The sequence below is a fragment of the Bactrocera tryoni genome, chromosome 3 (assembly GCF_016617805.1).
Source record: "Bactrocera tryoni isolate S06 chromosome 3, CSIRO_BtryS06_freeze2, whole genome shotgun sequence".
NCBI lineage: Eukaryota > Metazoa > Arthropoda > Insecta > Diptera > Tephritidae > Bactrocera > Bactrocera tryoni.
In genome coordinates, this window is record NC_052501.1 from 64298219 (window position 1) to 64318809 (window position 20591).

General features: G+C 34.9%; 4 protein-coding genes across 6 annotated transcripts in view; 1 reads left to right on the forward strand and 3 right to left on the reverse strand.

Moving 5' to 3' along the window:
• Window positions 1-473: 473 nt before the first annotated feature.
• On the reverse strand, window positions 474-1844 carry LOC120772514 (stomatin-like protein 2, mitochondrial). Of its 2 annotated transcripts, none has more exons than XM_040101162.1 (2): window positions 1751-1844; window positions 474-1644 (listed from the first exon to the last, which is right to left on the reverse strand). In XM_040101162.1, the coding sequence occupies exon 2, from the start codon at window positions 1623-1625 to the stop codon at window positions 540-542; it is 1086 nt and encodes a 361-aa protein (XP_039957096.1). In that variant the 5' UTR covers window positions 1626-1644; window positions 1751-1844; the 3' UTR covers window positions 474-539. The 2 variants fall into 2 exon arrangements, with proteins under 2 accessions (XP_039957096.1, XP_039957095.1); XM_040101161.1 differs by having other exon boundaries at window positions 474-1697.
• A 266-nt stretch (window positions 1845-2110) lies between these two features.
• On the forward strand, window positions 2111-3731 carry LOC120772115 (protein Rae1). The gene is made up of 4 exons (XM_040100526.1): window positions 2111-2779; window positions 2840-3065; window positions 3121-3443; window positions 3504-3731. The coding sequence occupies exons 1-4, from the start codon at window positions 2348-2350 to the stop codon at window positions 3585-3587; spliced, it is 1065 nt and encodes a 354-aa protein (XP_039956460.1). The 5' UTR covers window positions 2111-2347; the 3' UTR covers window positions 3588-3731.
• On the reverse strand, window positions 3716-4599 carry LOC120772116 (NADH dehydrogenase [ubiquinone] 1 beta subcomplex subunit 3). Of its 2 annotated transcripts, none has more exons than XM_040100528.1 (3): window positions 4511-4599; window positions 4105-4247; window positions 3716-4047 (listed from the first exon to the last, which is right to left on the reverse strand). In XM_040100528.1, exons 2-3 carry the CDS (start codon window positions 4233-4235, stop codon window positions 3858-3860), a joined length of 321 nt encoding a protein of 106 aa, XP_039956462.1. In that variant the 5' UTR covers window positions 4236-4247; window positions 4511-4599; the 3' UTR covers window positions 3716-3857. The 2 variants fall into 2 exon arrangements, with proteins under 2 accessions (XP_039956462.1, XP_039956461.1); XM_040100527.1 differs by having other exon boundaries at window positions 4444-4537.
• A 9164-nt stretch (window positions 4600-13763) lies between these two features.
• Window positions 13764-20591, reverse strand: part of LOC120771804 — a 32153-nt gene continuing 25325 nt past the window's right edge. The window contains exons 4-7 of the mRNA XM_040100007.1: window positions 20359-20479; window positions 19084-19160; window positions 16485-16866; window positions 13764-16416 (exon numbers count right to left, since the gene is read on the reverse strand). Of these exons, the coding sequence (XP_039955941.1) occupies window positions 14721-16416; window positions 16485-16866; window positions 19084-19160; window positions 20359-20479 (2276 nt within the window). The 3' untranslated portion in view covers window positions 13764-14720. The remainder of the gene's footprint in view (window positions 16417-16484; window positions 16867-19083; window positions 19161-20358; window positions 20480-20591) is intronic.

The following is a 20591-nucleotide window of genomic DNA, read 5'->3' on the forward strand; positions in this document are numbered from 1 at the left end:
AATGATATCCATAGTCGTTTGCGCATTGTAAATATGCGAATCTGTAAGAGTACATTGAAATTAGCATTATTTTTCTCATTTAACACTGAAAATGCTCAATTCTGCTATTTTCGACGCTCCTGCTAAATATTGGTGAAATCCGCTTATAGAAAAGAGTACCCCTCCTTTTGCGGTGAAATCCACTAATAGAAAAGAGTACCCCTCCAAAAAATGAAATATCGTAAGTTTGGCAACGCGGTGAACCTTCTCTATATTATACGTTCTCTGTTCTCTATATTATACGTTCTCTGTAAATTGTTGTCAATTAAACACCTTTTTTATCAGTTCCTGTTTACATTTTCAATACGAAGAATAAAACAAAATTATTTATATTTTTTTTGATAATTCCATAATCCAAACTTCATTTTTACTTAATTATATTCAAATAAATATAAAGGAATTTATTTGAATGCAACCAAAGGAAAACAAATGCATTTAACAATATGACTTATAAATTGCATTTTTATTTCAATTCATAGTTCACTTTATCGTTTCGCAAATTATTCAACTTCCATTTTTTTATCCTGTTTACATTTACTCTCATCAATACTATTCTCCACAATACCATCTACACTACGTAAATTTTTTACATTTCCAATGTTATTATTTGAAATCGTTTGATAAACACTTAAAGCTTGTGTGACGAGTGCTGTTACATCGCTAGGATTCGATGGCAGTATGAGTGTGTTATTTGTTTTCGCTAAATTTCTAAACGCATCAATATATTGCTCAGCTAAAGTGAGGGAGGCAGCATTTTTGCCATCTAAATCTTGTAATGCTTTAGCAACAGTCTGGAGCCCACGGGCACGTGCATCGGCAACAGCTAACATAGCAGCCGCTTCGCCGCTCGCTTTGTTAATTTGTTCCTGTCTTTCAGCTTCGGAGGCAAGTATACGTGATTTTCTTTTACCTTCAGCAATATTGATTTCGGCCTCGCGACTACCTTCTGACTCCAAAATAGCAGCACGCTTACGTCGTTCTGCTTCGACCTGCATTTGCATAGCTTCATGTACACGTGAAGGCAAACGAATATCACGAATTTCGTAACGTAAGCATGCAATACCCCAAGCCTCACTTGCTTTGTTAATCGAGTCCACTATGCTTACATTGAGAGATTCACGCTCACGAAAGACCTTATCCAGTGACATCTTACCCAACTCGGAACGCATAGTGGTTTGAGCGAGTTGCGTTATCGCAAATTCTGGATCTTCAACACCATATGAAGCGCGATAAGGATCAATGATTCGCAAGTACAAAACGCCATCTATGCTCAATGTCACATTGTCCGAAGTGATGGCACTTTGTTTGGGCACATCTATTGCTATTTCCTTCAGACTTTGAACATACTTAATTTTATCTATAAAGGGCACCAGTATATTAAGACCGGGTTCCATAATTCTATGAAAACGACCCATACGCTCGACGATCCACGCCTCCTGCTGCGGCACAAACATTATTATTGTATTCATAGGTGTTGATGCTTTGGTGCGGCTTTGCTGTATTAACTGACGTCCATTCCTGAGCAACAATGATTGATGGTGTTGTTGTGATAGTCGTCCAGCGGTGGTTACAAAGGTACGCAACATTGTCAAGAACACACTTTGACTTGATTACGAATGTAGAATGCAAATATAGATATACAGCTAATAAGTACGTCACTGCAGAAATAATTGTTTATACAATAATATACATTTGAAACTATAAATAATACCTTGCTATTACAAATTATTAATGCTTATTATTTAATTTGAATAGGATTCGTGACAATATGCTGCATTTGCCAAAAAACACTTGCTTTCATGCCGATTTTCGGAATGTCATGAAAAATGAAATGTCATAATACTTATGTTGGTATGTACAATGGCTATGTGTGCAAAGAAAAATTAAACTTTTTAAATACGGTTATTTAAGTTGTACTATCTAACAAGCCTCATTAAGTGAAATAAATAAATTAATAATATTGCACCTTATAAATTAGTAATAATTTTCTACTCATTTCATTTTTCCATTAATGATTAAAACAGTTTAAAACTGATTCAATAAATTAGTCTGGTAATACTCTACTTTTGACAGCCGGCAACAAGCCACTATGCGTGGTTTTTTTTATTGAATTTCGAAACATTACGATTTTCTGCCAAATTCCTAATTAGCGGTTGAATTTTTGTCTAATTAGCAATAATAACAATAGAGTTAGACCTCGCTCAATAAAGTTATTAAAATATACAGCCCTTGGAGGATTGAAGCAGTTGACGGCTGAAGGTCTAAATCAATTTTTTGCCGCCAATTTGTTTTCAGTAAGAAACACGATATGTTCGGTCAGCAAACTCTTGGTGCGACCACCGCCGCACCTTCTACAAATCGTATGAATGATTTCGAAGTAACAATGCCACCGGATGATTCCGTGTCTGCATTGGAATTTAGTCCCAGCACGATACCACAGAACTTTCTCATAGCTGGTAGCTGGGATAGCAGTGTACGTTGTTGGGAGGTGGAGCAGACAGGTAAAACTGTTCCAAAGTCAATGAAAACAATGGGAGGACCAGTGTTAGATGTATGTTGGTCCGACGACGGCACAAAAGTTTACATGGCATCCTGTGACAAACAAGTAAAAATGTGGGATTTAGCCTCTGACCAAGTAGTACAGGTTGCTGCACATGATGCGCCCGTAAAGACATGCCACTGGATAAAAGGTTCGAATTATAGTTGTTTAATGACTGGTTCGTGGGATAAAACTTTAAAGGTATTTATTTCAAACATTATTTTATTAGACATTCTTAATATTTATTTATGTTTATTTCAGTTCTGGGATACTCGTACACCCAACCCGCTAATGGCAATAAATTTGCCAGAACGTTGTTACTGTGCCGATGTAGATTATCCAATGGCTGTTGTTGGTACTGCTAATCGGGGTCTAATTGTTTATTCACTGGAAAACACACCTACTGAGTTTAAACGACAAGACAGCCCGCTGAAATATCAACATAGAACAATATCAATTTTCAGAGATAAGAAAAAGGCACCGACAGGTACGCATGTATATTTAAAGTGCGCAACTCATTTTAACATTATTTATCTTTGAAGGATATGCGCTTGGTAGTATTGAAGGTCGTGTTGCAATCCAGTATGTAAATCCAGTGAATCCAAAAGATAATTTCACCTTCAAGTGCCATCGCACAACTGGTACTGCCGGTTATCAAGACATTTATGCTGTGAATGATATAGCCTTCCATCCGGTGCATGGTACTTTGGTCACTGTGGGTTCAGATGGTACTTTCAGCTTCTGGGATAAAGATGCGCGTACAAAACTTAAATCTTCAGAGACAATGGATCAATCGATTACCAAGTGTGCCTTCAACAATAATGGGCAAATATTCGCTTATGCGGTTGGCTATGATTGGTCGAAGGTAATTAAAAATTTTACTAAGCGCTAGTTTTGTTTATTCTATATGCCATTTGATTTACAGGGCCATGAGTACTTTAATCCAGGCAAAAAACCACAAATCTTCCTCCGTTCTTGTTACGACGAACTCAAACCTCGTATTGCTTAAATTGTACACTTTATCATATGTATAAATAGGATCACAACTAATTTCCCAATAGAACTAGTAATTAAATTTTGAAACCGATGCATTTCAGTGAGTAGAAGACAGAAATCAAAATAAAACAAAACACAACCTTTAAATTATCCTAAACGCTGTATTTGGTACTTCATTAACACGCCACCCTTGTGCAACTACGGATAATAACAAACAAATTCGGTATTTGTTTGCTTTATTTAAAAGTAGCAATAAGGGCAAATGTTTCAGGCAAAGCAGTGTTTAATGATGGCCACCTTCTGAGTGTTCACCATGTCCATGACCATGATCATCTTTCGAACTAAAAGCATATTCGCAACCAATGTGCACGGCAGCAGCAATTGAGCCCCACAGTAGACCACGTAGGAAGAAAGCGCGTGCACGGCTAGCATGTGTGCCCATTTTGCTGGGCTCATAACGCCACACTTCATTCCTAAAATTAGAGTTGAGTGACATATTATTATTATTTGTATTGTTAGCGAAAACTAACCGCAACCATGGATCCTTTAAGCCTTGACGAGCTAGCGCTTCTTGCACTTCGCGTAACTTGGGTATATTTTCCACTTTGTAAATTGAAGGATGTGGTATTTTGTAGGGTTCACCGTGTCCGTGTCCGCCCATGATTGTTTATTGCTAGAACGAGAGATATACTATGAAAACATCTGAACATCTGTAGCTAATTTCTAAATGAAATTTTATTAAAATATCGCGGGTTCGCACAATATTGACAGCAAAGTTATATAATTTTACTAGCAATTTGCTTTTGTTAATAACATGAAAACTTTTGCAAACTGTTCTATATTTTTTTAATTGTCACTTCGTGGCATACCTCGTTGATACTTTAAAATGCAAACTCGCTTTTTAAAATAACTAAAAAGTCGGAAAGTGGCTCAAACCTTTTCTCCAATTGGTATTCTGTGGTAGCAGCAAAACAGCACAAAATATTGTTTGTCAAATTTTGACAACTGAAAATCAGCTGTTGTTGGCGTTGCCATATTTATATATTTTTGAAAAATCATCCTTCAGTTGTGTCAACATTGTTAATTTTATTTTATATAATTAAAATTAATAGCCCTCCATTAAATTGCCAGTTTATAGCAGAAAACGTAATATTTACACGTTATCTGATTATAGTCGCAAATGTACAAAAATATTATTATTCCGCTCACTGGCTGCTACCGATTTAGTAACAATAGGGGGATTCTCTTGCTCTTGCAAAATCCTTACACGGTGCACGAATTGCAAAATTTTCCTCTTGGTGCAACGGCATAACAACAAACACACGCAGAAAATGATTTGCAATGGCTGTAAAATATGTCAGTCCAAAACCCATGTTTATTTTCGGTCCATGGCACATAAAAAAATAATTGCAATCCTGTGCTAGCTGCCATTTTACTTACATACATATTTTGACGTTAGGTTGTTTAGGAAAGTAAATTTTAAATAGATTTCATGATTTCTATTTAAATTATAAAGATTTGTTACAGTTTTTTTTTGTTAAAAATGTATGCAGAAGATGCGCCAATTCACAATAGTCATTTACAATAAATTGACCGAATCAGCTGTTCATATATCACTGGGTGCTCTCGTGCCCTTGTTTATTTCGGTACAGGATTTTTGCAATCTGCAATCAATTTTTTCAAATAATTTGCAACATAAAATTTCGGTAAAGTTTGCAAGACCCCCGAATAGTGTTTCCCTAGTTGAAATTACTATTGTTTAGCATATTTTTTTTTTATTTTATAAAAGCTTACATATAATGTTATACAAACTTAAGAAAATACGCAGCACTAGCATCATGGGCTATCGGCCGACTGGTTATGTTATATGCGTCGAAGAAGGTCGCTGTCTTTCAAAAAGTTGTAGATTTTCGAAATGTTGTTGCTTGAGGGATCCATCAATAAAATTATTGGATCAGTATTATTGAAGTTTGACAGTCTATGAGTTTGAAGTGCTGGACAATGTTGCAGAAGATGCAATAGATTTAAATCTGAATCACAAAATGGGAATAATAAGCCGTTTTATATCACTCTTAACAAACAAGGCAGATGTAGTTGTTGGAGTGATGCACACCTCCTTAGCCACCGAGTCCGCAAAAGTATTTCCAATGATTCCAGAGTGACCGGGTATCCACATTATTTTTAGTCTATGTGCTAACGAAAACAACAGCGATCTAATGCCAATAATGACGTCATTGTAGTTACTGCGGTTTTTTAAAGCTTGAAAACACGATAGACTATCTGTACAGATGATGAATTTACCAAGGTTTTGTTGGGCATACTGGACAGCTTTGAGAATACCCGTAGCTTCAGCGGTAAAAATTGAACAAAATGGAAATAATAAACCATACGATATTCTTTGTTGGTTATCATCAACTACAGCAAAAGATGTATGCGACGATTTGGAGCCATCAGTATATATAAACTGCCAACCAAAAGATTTGAAGTGCGCAGATAATTCCAAAAATCGAGATTTATACACAGTGCTTGGAGTGATGGATTTGCGAAGAAAAGTAAGATCACTAATGAAAGAAGATTCATTTACTTTCCACGGTGGACTATATTTACTGCAAGGCAGCAATATTTTAAGCGGCAACTCATTGGTTTTAGCAAACAAAGCACTTTTAAAAATAGAAGACGGTATTTTAGGAGACCTCTTTCTGCAAAGTGATGATTGAAAGTCCTTTTTTATAGTAAAATTCTTGCTGAGTATGAGTTTTGAATAAAGCTTATTTCAGCTATCTTCCACTGCATCTTTTAGAGAAGGTAGGCCAGCTTCCGTCAGTATGTTTTTAATTGGCGATGTTGGAAACACTCGAAGAGAACAACGAACTGAAGAATGATAGGGCGCAGCAAGCATCTTTAGATGATTCTTAGAATGATGTCCATAAATTTCCAAGCCATAATTAATTACAGATGAGATGAGGGCTTTAGTGACGTTGACCAGTAAAGCCGATCCGATGAGTGAGCGCTTACATGAGAGGTATTTAATAATATTTAAATTAACAAAAAGTCTTTTTCTTATGTACTGACAATGTTTCTTAAATGTATACTTAGAGTCTAATACAATACCAAGGAACTTAATACTATCTGTACACAAAATGTTTGTATTATCAAATGTGAGCGTTGGGATAGTACATTGATGTTTTTTACAAATATGAAAAAGTTTCGATTTAGGAAAAGATATTGATGTGCCTGAAGTAGAGGACCAACGAGAAAGACGCAATAAAATTTCAGAGAAAGTAATTGTTACTGAAGTCAACTGTGAAGTTTTTGAGAATAAAATTAAATCATCAGCATAAATCTGATGCCGGATAGTAACAAAATCTGATAGAATGGTACTGATTTCATCAAATGCAATAGTAAATAGGATCACCGAGAGCGGTGACCCTTGTGGGGTACCATTATCTAATGGTAGAACAGAGGATGAAACATTGGATATGATAACACTTAATTTACGGTTGGATAGGAAAGATTTGACAAAGTTAAAAATACGAGAACCCACTCTCCACCTACTAAGCTGTCTTAACACTACATGAATCCCAATCCTGTCAAATGCTTTTAGGAAATCTAAAGAAAGAATAGAAACATGATTTTTGTGGGACAGAGTATCAGAGATAAAGTGATCAAGGTGCAGGAGAGCATCCAACGTACCCTGCCCCCTCTTGAACGCAACTTGGTTGTGCGAAATGAGATTATTAGATTGAGCATACCAGGCGAGTCTAGTAGCAATAATCTTTTCAATCAATTTACCAAGGCAAGGAAGAAGGGAAATGGGACGATAACTGCTGACCACACCAGGAGGTTTACCAGGTTTTAAAATAGGAATAATCGCGCTAGTCTTCCAGAGGACAGGGTAGTTGCCACTGAGAAAGATACTATTGTAAAGTTTGACTAGACGGGATATAAGGAATGGAGGAAGGTGCTTGATGATAAGGTAAGAGATTTTATCAATGCCAGGAGTTTTGCCCTTGACTGACGAGAGGGCTAAATTAAAATCAAGTTCAGATATATCGGCATCTAAATATTCAGCTGATTGAGATAAGGTGGAAGGAGGAAGGTAAGGAGAGCAAAGAGAAGAAAGTTTACTAGAGGAAAAATCAGAAGAGAAATTGGAGTCCAAAGAAATATTGGAAAAATGGGTGGCAAACTCTAAGGCTATATCTTTGGGATATAGTAGAGTGCCCCGAGGAGTATTTAAATAAGTGATAGGAGAAGAAGGTGATAAACCAGCCAGTCTTTTCATATCAGTCCAGATTTTTCTAGAATCCGAAGAAGAAGTGATATTATTCGTAAATTCTTGGAAACAATGAACCTTAGCAGCCTTAGCTTTATGGCGAAAAAGTGCATTGGATTTTTTGTAAGCTATTAAGTTTGCACTAGAACGTAAACGTTTAAATTGATGCCATGCGATCTGTTTCAGATTTCTTAGTGCAGAAAGCTCATTATTCCACCAAAGAGGAGCAAGCTTGACTGGTTTAGAAGAAGAAAGGGGAAAAGAATAGTTAGAAGCAGAACGTATAATTTTTGGATTCTAGAAGCCTCTTGATTTATATTGGAAGAAAAGGGGAGATAACGTGAATGCGAAAAACAGGCTTCTTCAAACCTATCCCAATCAGCCGAATCAGTTTTAAACCGAATCCTGGGCTTAAAAAATGAATGAGGGCGAGAAGTAGATATTTTGGAAAGGATGGGAAAATGATCACTGCCATGGAGATCATCAATACAACACCAGGATATTTTTGAGGAGAGGGAGGCAGAACATATGGAAAGGATATTATTAGTGAAGGTAAGAGTGAGTGGAAAAATGGGTGGACGGAACCATCATTTAAAACAATGCAGTTGGATCTTAGTAAGGCATCCTCAATGCTACGTCCCTTGGAGTTAGCCGAAGCAGAGCCCCAAAGGGGACTCCAAGCATTGAAGTCACCACACAAGATAAAAGGATTTGAACCGGAAGGAATAAGATTTAAAAATTCAGTAGTAGAAAATGATTGATCAGGAGAGGAATAAAGCACAGATGATTGAAATTTTATAGGGGCGAGGATCTCAATAGCTACAGAAGAAAAAATTGAAAGGGGTATGGGAAGTAATACGTGAGGTAGATTTCTTTTAACTAGGATGGCAACTCCCTGCTTGTTGGTGGTGTTATGTGGGAGATTAATAAAATATCCCACATAAGCCCTAGGGGTAAAAGCTGAGGCATTATAAGATAGGTGAGTTTCATTCAACAGGATAATAGATGGATTGTACGATCCCATAAGTAACTCTAAGTTAATATAATTATTAACATAACCGTTAATGTTCCATTGAAGAAGTGTAATGCATATCATATCGCACCCTTATAAAAGAAAAAAGTTAAGCTACGAATATATTATTTAAACTAAATGTCTTCATTGTAGAAGGAAAATTGGGTAATGCAAGAGGATCTTGCGAGCAGGAGAGGGAGTGGGGGAGGGTGTGATAGGACAGGAGGAAAGGATATTGAGAGGAGAGTCAGAGATGGATAGGGGGAAAAGAGAGGGGAAGGAGAAGTGACAGAAGAGGAGGTAGGATGGGTTGGAAGGGATTGTTTAGATGAATTGATGTCTGTAGTTGTTGTTAGATTAGTTTTGGTAGGATTGTTGGATTTGTTATTAGGTGTTGTTTCATTATTGATTTGATTAGTATTGTTAGAAATTTTAGCTATAGAGGCAAAAGAGTTTGCATTAGAAGTTGTATGAGAAAATTGAATTTTATACTTGGTAACAGCTTCACGCATACTACATTTATAAATAGTTTTAATTTTACATCGGTTTCTTTGGATTGTTGATGTTTAGAGCAAGTATTGGGCGTGATGCCGGGTTGTCGCCCGAGCAATTTGCACACATTATTCTCTTACATTCAGTAGGTGGAGTATGATCGGAAGGGAAGGTTGCATGAGACACAAGAAGGTGAATTACGGCAGTATTTTGCTGTGTGGCCAATTAATTGACATTGCTTACAACGCATAGGATTAGGGTAATACGGACGGACAGTGAGGTTCCTCCAGGCAACATCAATTCTTTCAAGGAAGTTTGTATTTATCAAAAGTTAATAAAACTACACCCGTAGGATTACGGGAGCCAAGTCAGCAATTCGTGAAAACTTATGTACAGCAGAAACACCCTGCTCCTTAAGACCATCAACAATATCTTCTTCTGATAAGTTATTCAGGAATGGGGCGTATATGGTGCCTTTAACCGTATTCAAAGTATTATGAAGCTTGACATTGATATGACCTCCGCCAGGTAAAATTTTTGCAGAAAGAAATTTGCTAGCTGTTTATTTACAAAGAGCAGTAGGCTACCATCACGTAGCTCAGTAACTTTACTTACTTCCTTACTGATTGCTTGAATACCTTTATACGTAGCAAAGCATGATAACGAATTAAGTGGCTTGTTGTCGTCCAGCGATGACATGACCAAAAATTTTGGATCATCCGTGTTTAAGACTGGTAATTCTGAAAATTGGTCTAACGGGATCGGATTTGGTTTTTTTCTTTTCTTTTTCATTATTGGAGATAATAGGGAAAACCTATTATCCCCTAATTTGGTGGCCCCAGGGGCCATAGTAAACGCGAATTTTAGTTTAACAAATTAAGAAATTAAGTGATTGAAAAGATATAAAACGATAAAAAATTAATTCACAAACAAAGCACGAGCGTAATATAAACGCAGAACAAACCGTTATACCGTTTTAACAAACTCAATAAGCACAGAGCGAAAAGCAACCGGTTACGATGACAGTTCGACGGTGTATATGATGTTAGCATATATTTTCTGTGACCATGTCTTTTTCAAGAAATCCCATTTGCAAATAAAACAACAATATTTGTAATATATATGTTTATACCTTTATTTATTCAAGTAATTCTAGATTTTTTTTTTGCATTTTTATAATATATTTATTGCATTTGTAATTATAATCAATAATATTATAAGTTTCTAATATAGATATACAAGTTTATGTAGGTATAGTATAGATGTATGGATGTGTGTAGATGGAAAATTTGTTAAATATTTTGAAACTGAATCTTATTAATAAAGTAAAAATAAATTGAAAATAGTAAAGACACAGTTTTATTGGGTAATGGTTCACATGATTTGTGTGTGTATGTGTGTGTGAAATTTTTTCAACGTATATAATCTTCCAATTAAAACCTATTAAACATAATTTAATATAATTACTTCATATTTTGTATATTTTGTGGTTTCAAACAATGCCGTGTGTTATGTTTATATTATAATGAACAAATATCTATATAATAGAAATCCAATTTTGTTACAGGCTTTTGTTGTAACAATATCCACAATTTTATAGTTATAAAATACGCACTTTATTATGCTCAAACATCAGTTCATGCATTACTTCACACTCATGAAAAAACATAACAAACAAAAACAAAACTATGTAATCCACATTTGATATTTTTTTTTTGAACATAGCACGAAATTTGAAATTCGAAAAACTACATCAACATTTTTGTTTGGAGTAGTTGAACAATATAAATTTTCAGTTTGCGAAAAAATTTTTTAACAAATTCTAAATTTTTCAATAGACCATTTAAATTTTTTTCCATTCGCACAACGCCACATGCCTATAACTAACCGCTAAATTTGTATTATAGTAATAATATAGTAATTTTATATGATTATTAATGCAGCTTTTAACTTAAGTATTTTAACAACAGTAGTGTGTTAGCATTGTTAATGTGTATAATTATTATAAATTACATTATAAGAGTGTGGCATACTTTTTGTATTTTTTCATAAAATGTTTTGCAGATTTTTTTGTAATAATTTTTTGAATACTTTATGTTTTATTTTTTATTATTTTTATTTATAGCGATTTATAATGAACTTATTTTAATAATAAATTTTTAATGTGGCATATAAATTCTAGATATTACTTTTATAAAGTTATATTTTTTAAGGAAACTGTCAATTTAATTTTGTTTTTTTTTTATTATAATTTTTTTTGGTAAGATCAATGCTGTTGCTTTTATAAATTTTGGCTAAAAAAAACTGTCTACGTATTCGTTCAAATAACATGTTTATTTTTGTTTTAATTTATTTGTTTAATTTCACATATTTTTTATTTAAGTTGTACAAGTACTTTAAAAAATAATTATTATTTTTACTTAAATTACTTCTTTGTTAACGTTTTTCCTATAAATATATTACTTTTAAACAATTATGCAATTACATTACTAGCTCTTAAAACCAAAATTTATAAATGCAACCGCATTTTCTAATTTTTAATTTTTTGTATTAATTTAATTTGCTCACACTTTTTTTCAAACAAAAATCACAATAAGGTTGTTTAATCGGCGTTAGCTGTTGCCTATACGCCTATATTTATACAACTAATCATGTATTTTTTATTACCATTTTTTTTTTTTTATTTCTGGGGTTGTAAGCAAAAATACTGTGTTGCGCTTTGAATGCTTAATGGTAAACCTTACGAAGTTTCTTTTAAAATTATATATTTGCTTTTAGTAAAATTTGTCATACAATTAGCTGTAAAAAATAAATTACACTTGATATTGTTTATTAACAAACAGCAAGTTTAAAATCGTATAAAATAAAGTGTTGTTTTTTAAACTTGTTTGCTTTGTTTATATGCAGGGTACGTTAATATATTCAGTATTTTTAAATTTTGTTTTGTTGTTATAATGAGGACTATGAAAAGATGGTTTTATTTTGTTTATTTTTGTGAATATTTCGTTTCTTTTTTATTGATTTTATTTTTAAAGTTTAAGGGATGTTTGTGTCAAAAAAAAAATCTATTAAAAACAAAAAATATACTTTTATTACTTTTAAACATTTATAATTCATTTTTCGAAATTATTTTATTCGGCTATATAATAGCGCAATGAACATTTTTCAAACTGAGATCGGTCTTTACCAGAATTAACTAAAAAAGCAGGAAACATCCCTAAACTTTGTTTAGTAAATATTTAGTATTTCATCTGTTTAATTTTTTTGTTTTTATTGAATGTATATTATATGCATATATAGCCTGATTTATTTCATTTTATTTATTATAAATCATTCATGTATTGCATTACTTTTATAATATTATATTAACTATTATCAATTAATTATTATTATAGGCTCAGTTTTTTGTTGATGCATTTGTTTTTGTTATATTTCACTTGGTTTTCAATTAAGTTTTAAATCTGAACAAATTATCATGTTATAAATTATTTGGTTTCATTTAATTTTGTATGTATATTCTATTTTTGTATATAATTTTATTTATTCATATTTCATTTAAAATTTTTATTTGTTTTTATCATTTGTTGATCTCATTTATTGAAAGCTTCGTCTGAACGTGGACCTTCCAAAATGAATTGAGTTTAACTTTTTTAGCTTCAAAATTTTTTCATTTAAGCATTCATTTCATGAGATATTATACATATATTAATTATTTTTTTATGTTTATTAAGATTTTCGGTTCTGCATATGAGAGGCGGCATAGTAAAAGAAAAACCCAGTGTCAATTTAGAAACTTCTTCAATTGTTGAATTTTCGGTTTTAAAATTTAAAATGTACATATAATAATAATTTCAAAGTAAACTTAGTGCCCACTAATTAGTATGTATTTGAATTTATGTTACTATGTATGTATATGCTTTTATGCTCAGCAGAGACGTATTGTTTTTATCTGAACATTTACGACTTACTTTTTCATATCTTTTTTGTAATGCAAAAATATTTATGCATGAAGTGCTGATCCAAGTTTCGATCAGCAACTGATTTTTAAAAAAGAATTACTGCACTAAGTAATGCTCAAAGTTCTTAATTTTGCACAATATTCACTTTCTTGTGTACCATTGAAAACATTTGATATTCTACATCATTTTCGATTTGCAGAGGAAGACATTTATTGTGCAAGGTATGTTACTTCACAATTGTTTGTTGACAACAATCATTGCTTGTTGTTAGTTAATCAAATGACATGGTACATTTTGACAGTTAACTGCAATTTTAGTTTAGCGAAATCATCGCTAAACAAATAATGCTCAATGTACAAAGGTTTCATAATGAAAAACTCCTCTTTTTACGAAATCCAATTTCATTTCATATTCTATCAATTCTGCATTAATAATTTACTCTGCGCAAAATAAGTTTGCATAAGTTCAGCCGACAGTAAATTTTATTGCAGCGCAAATTTTTGCAATTATTTAATTTTGCCGATTAATTGCATTTGTCAATGCTTGGTTTTTGAAACTTTTTAATCATATTTAATGATGTTATTTTGCATATCTTTTAGTGCAAATGGTAAAGATTTGGTTATTAAAAAATTTAATTTTTCAGATATATGTGTGTTTCTTTTTTAATTTTTGCTTAAAACGCTTCCAAATTATACGTTTATAATCTCTTCTTGTTGCTATTATTACTGTTTTTGTTAATATGATTTTATAAAAATTTAAACGTTGTCAATAAGTAGCCATTTTACAAACAATTTAATTTTTTTTTGAATTATGTTTTCGAATTTTTTACGATTTTTATTTATTTGCCCTCATAACATGCCCCTACGCCAATAGCACTTTAAAATAGTTAATTTAAAAAAGCTTAATTACGTGTATGTATTGCTGCCAAACGCTGTGCGCGTCACTTCAGTTTTCACTTCCTTTCACTCTAATTCTCTCTCGGTTGCACGGTTCTCAAATTCCAATTACTCCATAAACATTTTTCCTATCATTTGTAGTTATTAATTTCTATTTTACACTTAAATTTAGTTGTTCAAACGCTCCCATCAGGCGATCACACACGTTTCGCTGTTTTTGTTTTTCCAAAAATTACCATTCACGCCGCATACTCAGTCAATTGTGCAATGGTGGGGGCTTGTGGAGGGCTAGTTTTGTCTGGGCTGGTTGCGGTGCTGCCACAAGTATACCTCTACGTTGTATTTGTAATTGTTGGTGGATTTATATTTCAGTGTGTGAAATAGATACGCGTAAGGTCTGCGCTCGAAGCGTTTTTTAAACTGCTGGCGTTTTGCTTGCACTTTTTCAGCATGTGGAGGTGCTCATACACCAATTGAATGTTGCACGCAGTTTTATGCGTGCACAGCACGCTTATACGCAAACCTCTTCGGTAAGAATATCGTTGAGTAAGCGATTTAAGCTGTCTAGCCCCGTTAGAAAACCACCATCTGGTCCATGATGTACGGGAGTGCTGGAGGTTGCCTGCTGCAGCAATCCGCCACCGTTGCGCGGCACGAATGCCGTGTGCGCAAAGTCAATGAGACGCACATCTACAAGGCATCGTGCATCTTCGGTAGTTGCGGATGCTTGACAGCCTGCGATATCCAGGGATTTGGAGGCATGTTGTAAAGTCAACCGCGTCGCTGTAGCCTTCTTTTTGCTTACATTGTTGCTCCTGCTCGTATTGTGTATCTCTTGTATGCCAGCGAGCAGTGTGTTCTTGATTTTATCTACTGTGCTTTCAATGCCGGATGTTGTTGAGGTCGGCGTCATGAGCGGCGTTTTCACAGGCGATGCGTTGACGGAGGTCGGTGTAGACGACACTGGTGCTGCACTACTGCTACTCCCTGCGCCCGTAACTACGCTGCTTAGACTCAGTGTTGTTGTTGATTTTTTCGCTTGCGAAGACGTCGATATACCGTCTTTTTTATTATCGCTGGCTGTCACTTCATCCTCATCGTCGGCGTCTTTGCAACGTAGACGTTTAACTGCACCGCGCACTGATTTCAGCGAGGACGCAGTCGAGGAGGTGGGGGAAGAGTTAGCAACGGATGCAGATAGTTTTCCAACACTTCCCGGTGGCAACGGTGGTGTAGAGCACGCAGATGAGGCGAGCGTATGCGGTAGACGCGCCGTTGTTGTTGTTGACATAAGCGGTACTTCGGTCGCTTGCGTCAAAGGTGAAATATCAAAGGATTCTTGCTGAGATTTGTAACGTTTCAGCATCACCTCTGTTTGACCAATTATGCTGCTATCATAATCAGAGCTGGCCTCGTCCGAACTGTTATCGCCCGTTTGGCGACCACTGGTGACCGCTTTGATTTGCTCAGAAAGTCCGGAGAAATCATCACTGCTATTGCTACTATAGTTCATCCAAGAGTCACCCGAGTGCGGTGAAGATGTCGAAACGCTTGGCATTGGCGGCTCGGGATCGAGAAATACTGTTTCTTCGGAGATTGGAATGAATGGCGGATTACTGTTACTGCCACCGGTGCACACAGCATTATTGCTATCTGTACTTAATCCTGCTATTGACGGTGGTGGCATGGATACTGCATCGTTAACAGTATTGACACCTGTGGCTGATGCAGCTGAGTCCTCATCATAACCGCGCACTGGTGTTACTACATCTGCGAAGCCACGCGATCTCTCCAGAGTTGCCTCTGTCAAACCGCGTTTGCGACGTGTGGCAGGGAGATTCAGACCGGCTGCGTTCGTAGAATCATTCGAGGCATCAGCATCATAACAGCATGGATCACCGCCGGTGCTGCTATTGGTCGCTGACGCATTACCGCTATCCGCTGCAACCATATGCAGGTCATCATCCTCTGTTTCGTGTGGCTCCAGTTCATCACCACCATCATGACCGGCAGTGTCATCATCGGCATCTACTACATCTTCATCGTCATCGTCGATGTCATCATCATCAATACTGTTATCAGGATGATAGTCGAAAGTAGCGGACTTTGTAGCTGACTTCGGCGTGGTTGGTGTAAGCCACTCCTCAACATCCATGGGATGAGCCTGTGGATTTTCCTCATAGCCCTCATAAACAATGAGTAGTGAACTAGAAATGAGAAGCATAAAGTTTAGTAAAAATATAATAAAAAGTTGAAATTCGTTCTTCACACTCACCACGAGTAGAACCGATAACTGGATTGTTTTTCGATTACACGACGCAATTGTAGCAAGCGCTGTACAATTTTCTTGATAACGCGTATACGCAATCGATAGCCATTGTAAAAAAAGTCATGCAAAGCCTGCTTGAAGCCACTCTCATCCAACTCGCGTCCCCAATATTTGTCGCGCTTGGCATATTGATCGATATGCGCCTGATAGGTTTGCATGCCACAAAGGCGCACGCCCAACGATGCCGATGTGCTAGCCGCACACTTGGCCATTTGTTTGCAGCGCTTCTCCGCCGAGGCATCATCACCATGCTGACGTGTGCCCATTTTCAAGTCCAAAATACATGGATTACGAAATTGCGAAGTGATGTTCTCGAGCATAAGGAAATCTGCAAAGAGATTTATGTTTGGAAAAGTAATGAAAATGGTTAGTAAATTTATGACATTAAGCAAATTACAGTTTTTTATATTTTATTAAGTAGAAATTCTACACACATGGTTTTCATTAGAAACAGAATATACGTACATACATATGTATGTACATATGCAGTAAATGAGCAGAGGACAGATGGATGTTCAAACACAGCTGTGAATTCCATTTGTAAACCATATGTATGCATTATCTTTTGATCAGCATATGAAATTGATAAATAAACAATTGCATGTATATATACATATGTACATAGTATGTACACAATAGAAATAAATTATAAAGGAAAAATACTGTCAGTTCCTTCTTATGTTCGCTGGTCAACCCAAAAGCTAATTTTTCACAAACGCTGTTAAAATTTGCCCAGTAAGCGACGTTGTGTCAAATTACGCTGAGCTAAGCGGAAAGACTATGAGCCTTTGCTAGTCACGTATTATGGTATGTACATACATATGTATTTACATACATACATATGTATATCATATGTATACGTATCAGTACACTGTTTTTATTTTTAGATCTTTCACGTGCAGTTCGTCAATCGATTGCTTGTAAAAATCACATTTCCATCACATGTCAGGAAACTTAGTTACAAATGTAGAAGACTTGACTTACTGATTGGTGAAAATCAGAGCAACAACAACAAATCAACTTAAAAATTACTCTCAAAATCGAATTTGACTTTCCTTTGGTCCTAGGTAAAAACATTTTCTTATAATGGCACAACCTTCTTTATGTTCGAGTGAAATTTTATCTCCATATGACCTACACTAACTGACAGCTCTTTGTTTACGACACGAAAATTCTATCTGACGATTTTTATGCTTGGATTAAAGCACTCATGGCGCGTTCCTCGCAATGTCAAAAATGATTGTCACAGCGAGCCGAATCTGGCGAATACGGTGGTTGAGCGATGACTCTCGCTTCGTATTTAGTGGATCAAACTGATTAAAGTTGCATAATACATAAGGAATTAAGAAACACATTCGAATATTAGAAATCTGTCTGGCAGTCGAAGTAGTCGAAATGAGAACCCTTTCTATACGAAAAATAATCTAGAAATGTGGAAGACAAGAGGAGTACACTGGATCCGCGTAACTGCAGCGGATTGTTTTGCAAGATTCGACAAATTAGAAATTAGAATTAGGATGAAGTAAATTGAATGATCAATGTGATCATAGCACAAATCGCCATAAAAGGAAACCTGAAGTTTTTGTGAATATTCTTTATTCACTTATATGAAGAAAACTTCCTCCAATCCTTTCTTCTAAATTCATTAGTTATCCATTTGGTGGCCACCAAAACGAAAAGAACAAACTCGGTCTATTTACCTAGTCAACACAAAAACATGCAACGCAATGACGACAGATGATCTAATGAATATGAATTATAGTATTATTAAGTAACTGCTTCAACTATTTGATCCCCCTATCTCAAAAATATCAGTTGTTCAAAATTATATATAGTAAATAAAGTATGTTAATTTAAAATAAGAATCATATGCCGAAATCGAAAAACACAACTCTAACAAGGTGTCCTTAACGAAAATGTTAAAACTTCCCAATTTTGTAAAATGACACAATATTAATTTAGAGGCTAGTAAAATTTGTTAACAAATAAGTTGCAGCAATCTAAAATTGAAAATTATCAAATTAAACAGAAGTTACAGAATGATCAGCGATTGGCCAGCATTGAATACATTATTCTCCATTACATATGTATGTATATATGCAGGACCATAGAGAGAAAATCGGTGCCCGGAGATGATTGTAATGTTTTATTGGAGAAAAAATTTGCAAAGTATTGTTGCAGAGAACTAGGTTCCCCTGAGAACTTCGAGTCTGTGAGGAACAGTACATTATAATGATTTGAAAAGGAGTTCCTCCTACAACGAGAGCTGAGATATAACCAAAGCATCACTTTAATCCGAATATGAATCTAATGAAATCATGAATTTGTACAGAATATTTTGATGACGTTGACAAAATACGAGTTCCGTTAAATTGATGGCATACGAATATTAACTTTGAAGTTAGATTTGTGGCTATTGAATGCATTTAAAATTGCATGACATGTGAAATATGAAATTTTTGTTGACAAAAAATTAGTGTTGTTGAATGTTTGGTTGGTTATTTGGTCGCATGTGGCCACACCAATTTCTTCTATTGATACTAACATTGCTTATTTGTGTTGTCTAATTGCGAAATACTTTTTATAACATCGGCAGCATTTCCATTCTTATGAACTTTCATCCTGTAAGAGAAAAGAAGAAAAATAAACCTTGTAGGCATTAAAAATTGCATGAACAAAACGTTGTTTTTTGTTTAATTTTTTTTTTTATTTTTTAAATATACTATACAGATTTTAATAATTAGTAAATAAATATTACATATTAAATTGGTTGAATAAACAAATGTGAAAGAAGATGCTTTCATTTTTTTTTTACCTATCCAAATTATTAGAACTACATAATGACAATCTTCCTAGCTAAGATAACAACTCTAACTATAAAAATCTAATGATGCACTTATAAAGTACGATAGAATATGATTTGCAATACATTGTATACATTTCTATGCAACGAGTTTATGTGTCGATAATGGAGGCATTACAGATCGCTGCCTTGTATTCCGCTCTAGGCTCCCAGCTCATCGTCAACAGCAGCGCTCGGCCATGCTTTGCGTTAGCGGCTATTCGGTCGGCGTTTCGCTACTGGCTGGCAAGGAGTCGAGTGGCTATGTGCGATGCGGTGCAGTGCGGCTCCAGTGTTTTGTGGGGATGGGGGCAGCAGCGAGTTAAAGGCGTCCAAACAGGCGCACGTTTGTTCGTTTGCTTGCTCGCTCATTTATTTCACTGGAGGGCGGCGGTTTGTTTGGCTTGTTACCTTATTTTTTGTTTTATTTCGACTGCGTGCTTGAGTCTGAACACACGGTTTTATACCAAACAACAATATTGCTCAATGTGAATTGGTTGATGGTGGTCGTCGTTAATGGCGGCCTAAAAGAAATATAGGGGGACATGGAAACATGTTTTGTGCTTTGGATAGGTTCATACGAATTTCATTATTTAATTAGTCTTCGTTATGAATTTATCACAAGAATTTGTTAAAACATATTTTGTAATTTATAAACAAAGATTTATTTACAAAAATAATGTTTTATTTTTCAATTCATACCCGCAAAAGTTAGCTCGCTATGGAGAGTTTGGTATCACGTACACAAATCTGTATATTTTTTTTGTTTTTGCAACGCGCGCACACGCAAACATAAATTGAAAGTAATTTCTTTATATCTAAAATAAAAGCAAAAATTCATTGCCATATTTGTTTGTTGGGTCATTTGACATGTATAGTTTTGATGTATGTTTGTATTAATATATAGCAATAAATATGTAAAATGTTTTTCAATAAATTTTTAAAAAATTTGTTTTTTTTAGGAAGATTATAACCTACCTTAGCACATCATCTCGTTTCCGCTTTGTGGTGCTCATTTTACGCACCGGCTCCTCGCGGAAGCTCGGCGAGTACCGTTTTTCCAATTTCGCACCGCCCATTGTGGTCGCTTGCATCACACCTACAAAAAATATTCATATAGAAAGAATTTGTTGATTAGTTGTGAAACATTGTTTTTGAAGGAGTTGCGTAATTCAATTAAATTAAAATAAATATATATTTAAAATTTCGCT

Excerpts from the sequence above, each read along its gene's own strand:
- LOC120772514 (XM_040101162.1), bottom strand. The coding sequence starts at position 1,625 with ATGTTGCGTACCTTTGTAACCACCGCTGGACGACTATCACAACAACAC.
- LOC120772115 (XM_040100526.1), top strand. The coding sequence starts at position 2,348 with ATGTTCGGTCAGCAAACTCTTGGTGCGACCACCGCCGCACCTTCTACA. Across the intron at positions 2,780-2,839 it reads CGTGGGATAAAACTTTAAAG|TTCTGGGATACTCGTACACC; the intron begins GTATTTATTTCA and ends TGTTTATTTCAG. Across the intron at positions 3,066-3,120 it reads TAAGAAAAAGGCACCGACAG|GATATGCGCTTGGTAGTATT; the intron begins GTACGCATGTAT and ends TTATCTTTGAAG.
- LOC120772116 (XM_040100528.1), bottom strand. The coding sequence starts at position 4,235 with ATGGGCGGACACGGACACGGTGAACCCTACAAAATACCACATCCTTCA. Across the intron at positions 4,048-4,104 it reads TTAAAGGATCCATGGTTGCG|GAATGAAGTGTGGCGTTATG; the intron begins GTTAGTTTTCGC and ends CTCTAATTTTAG.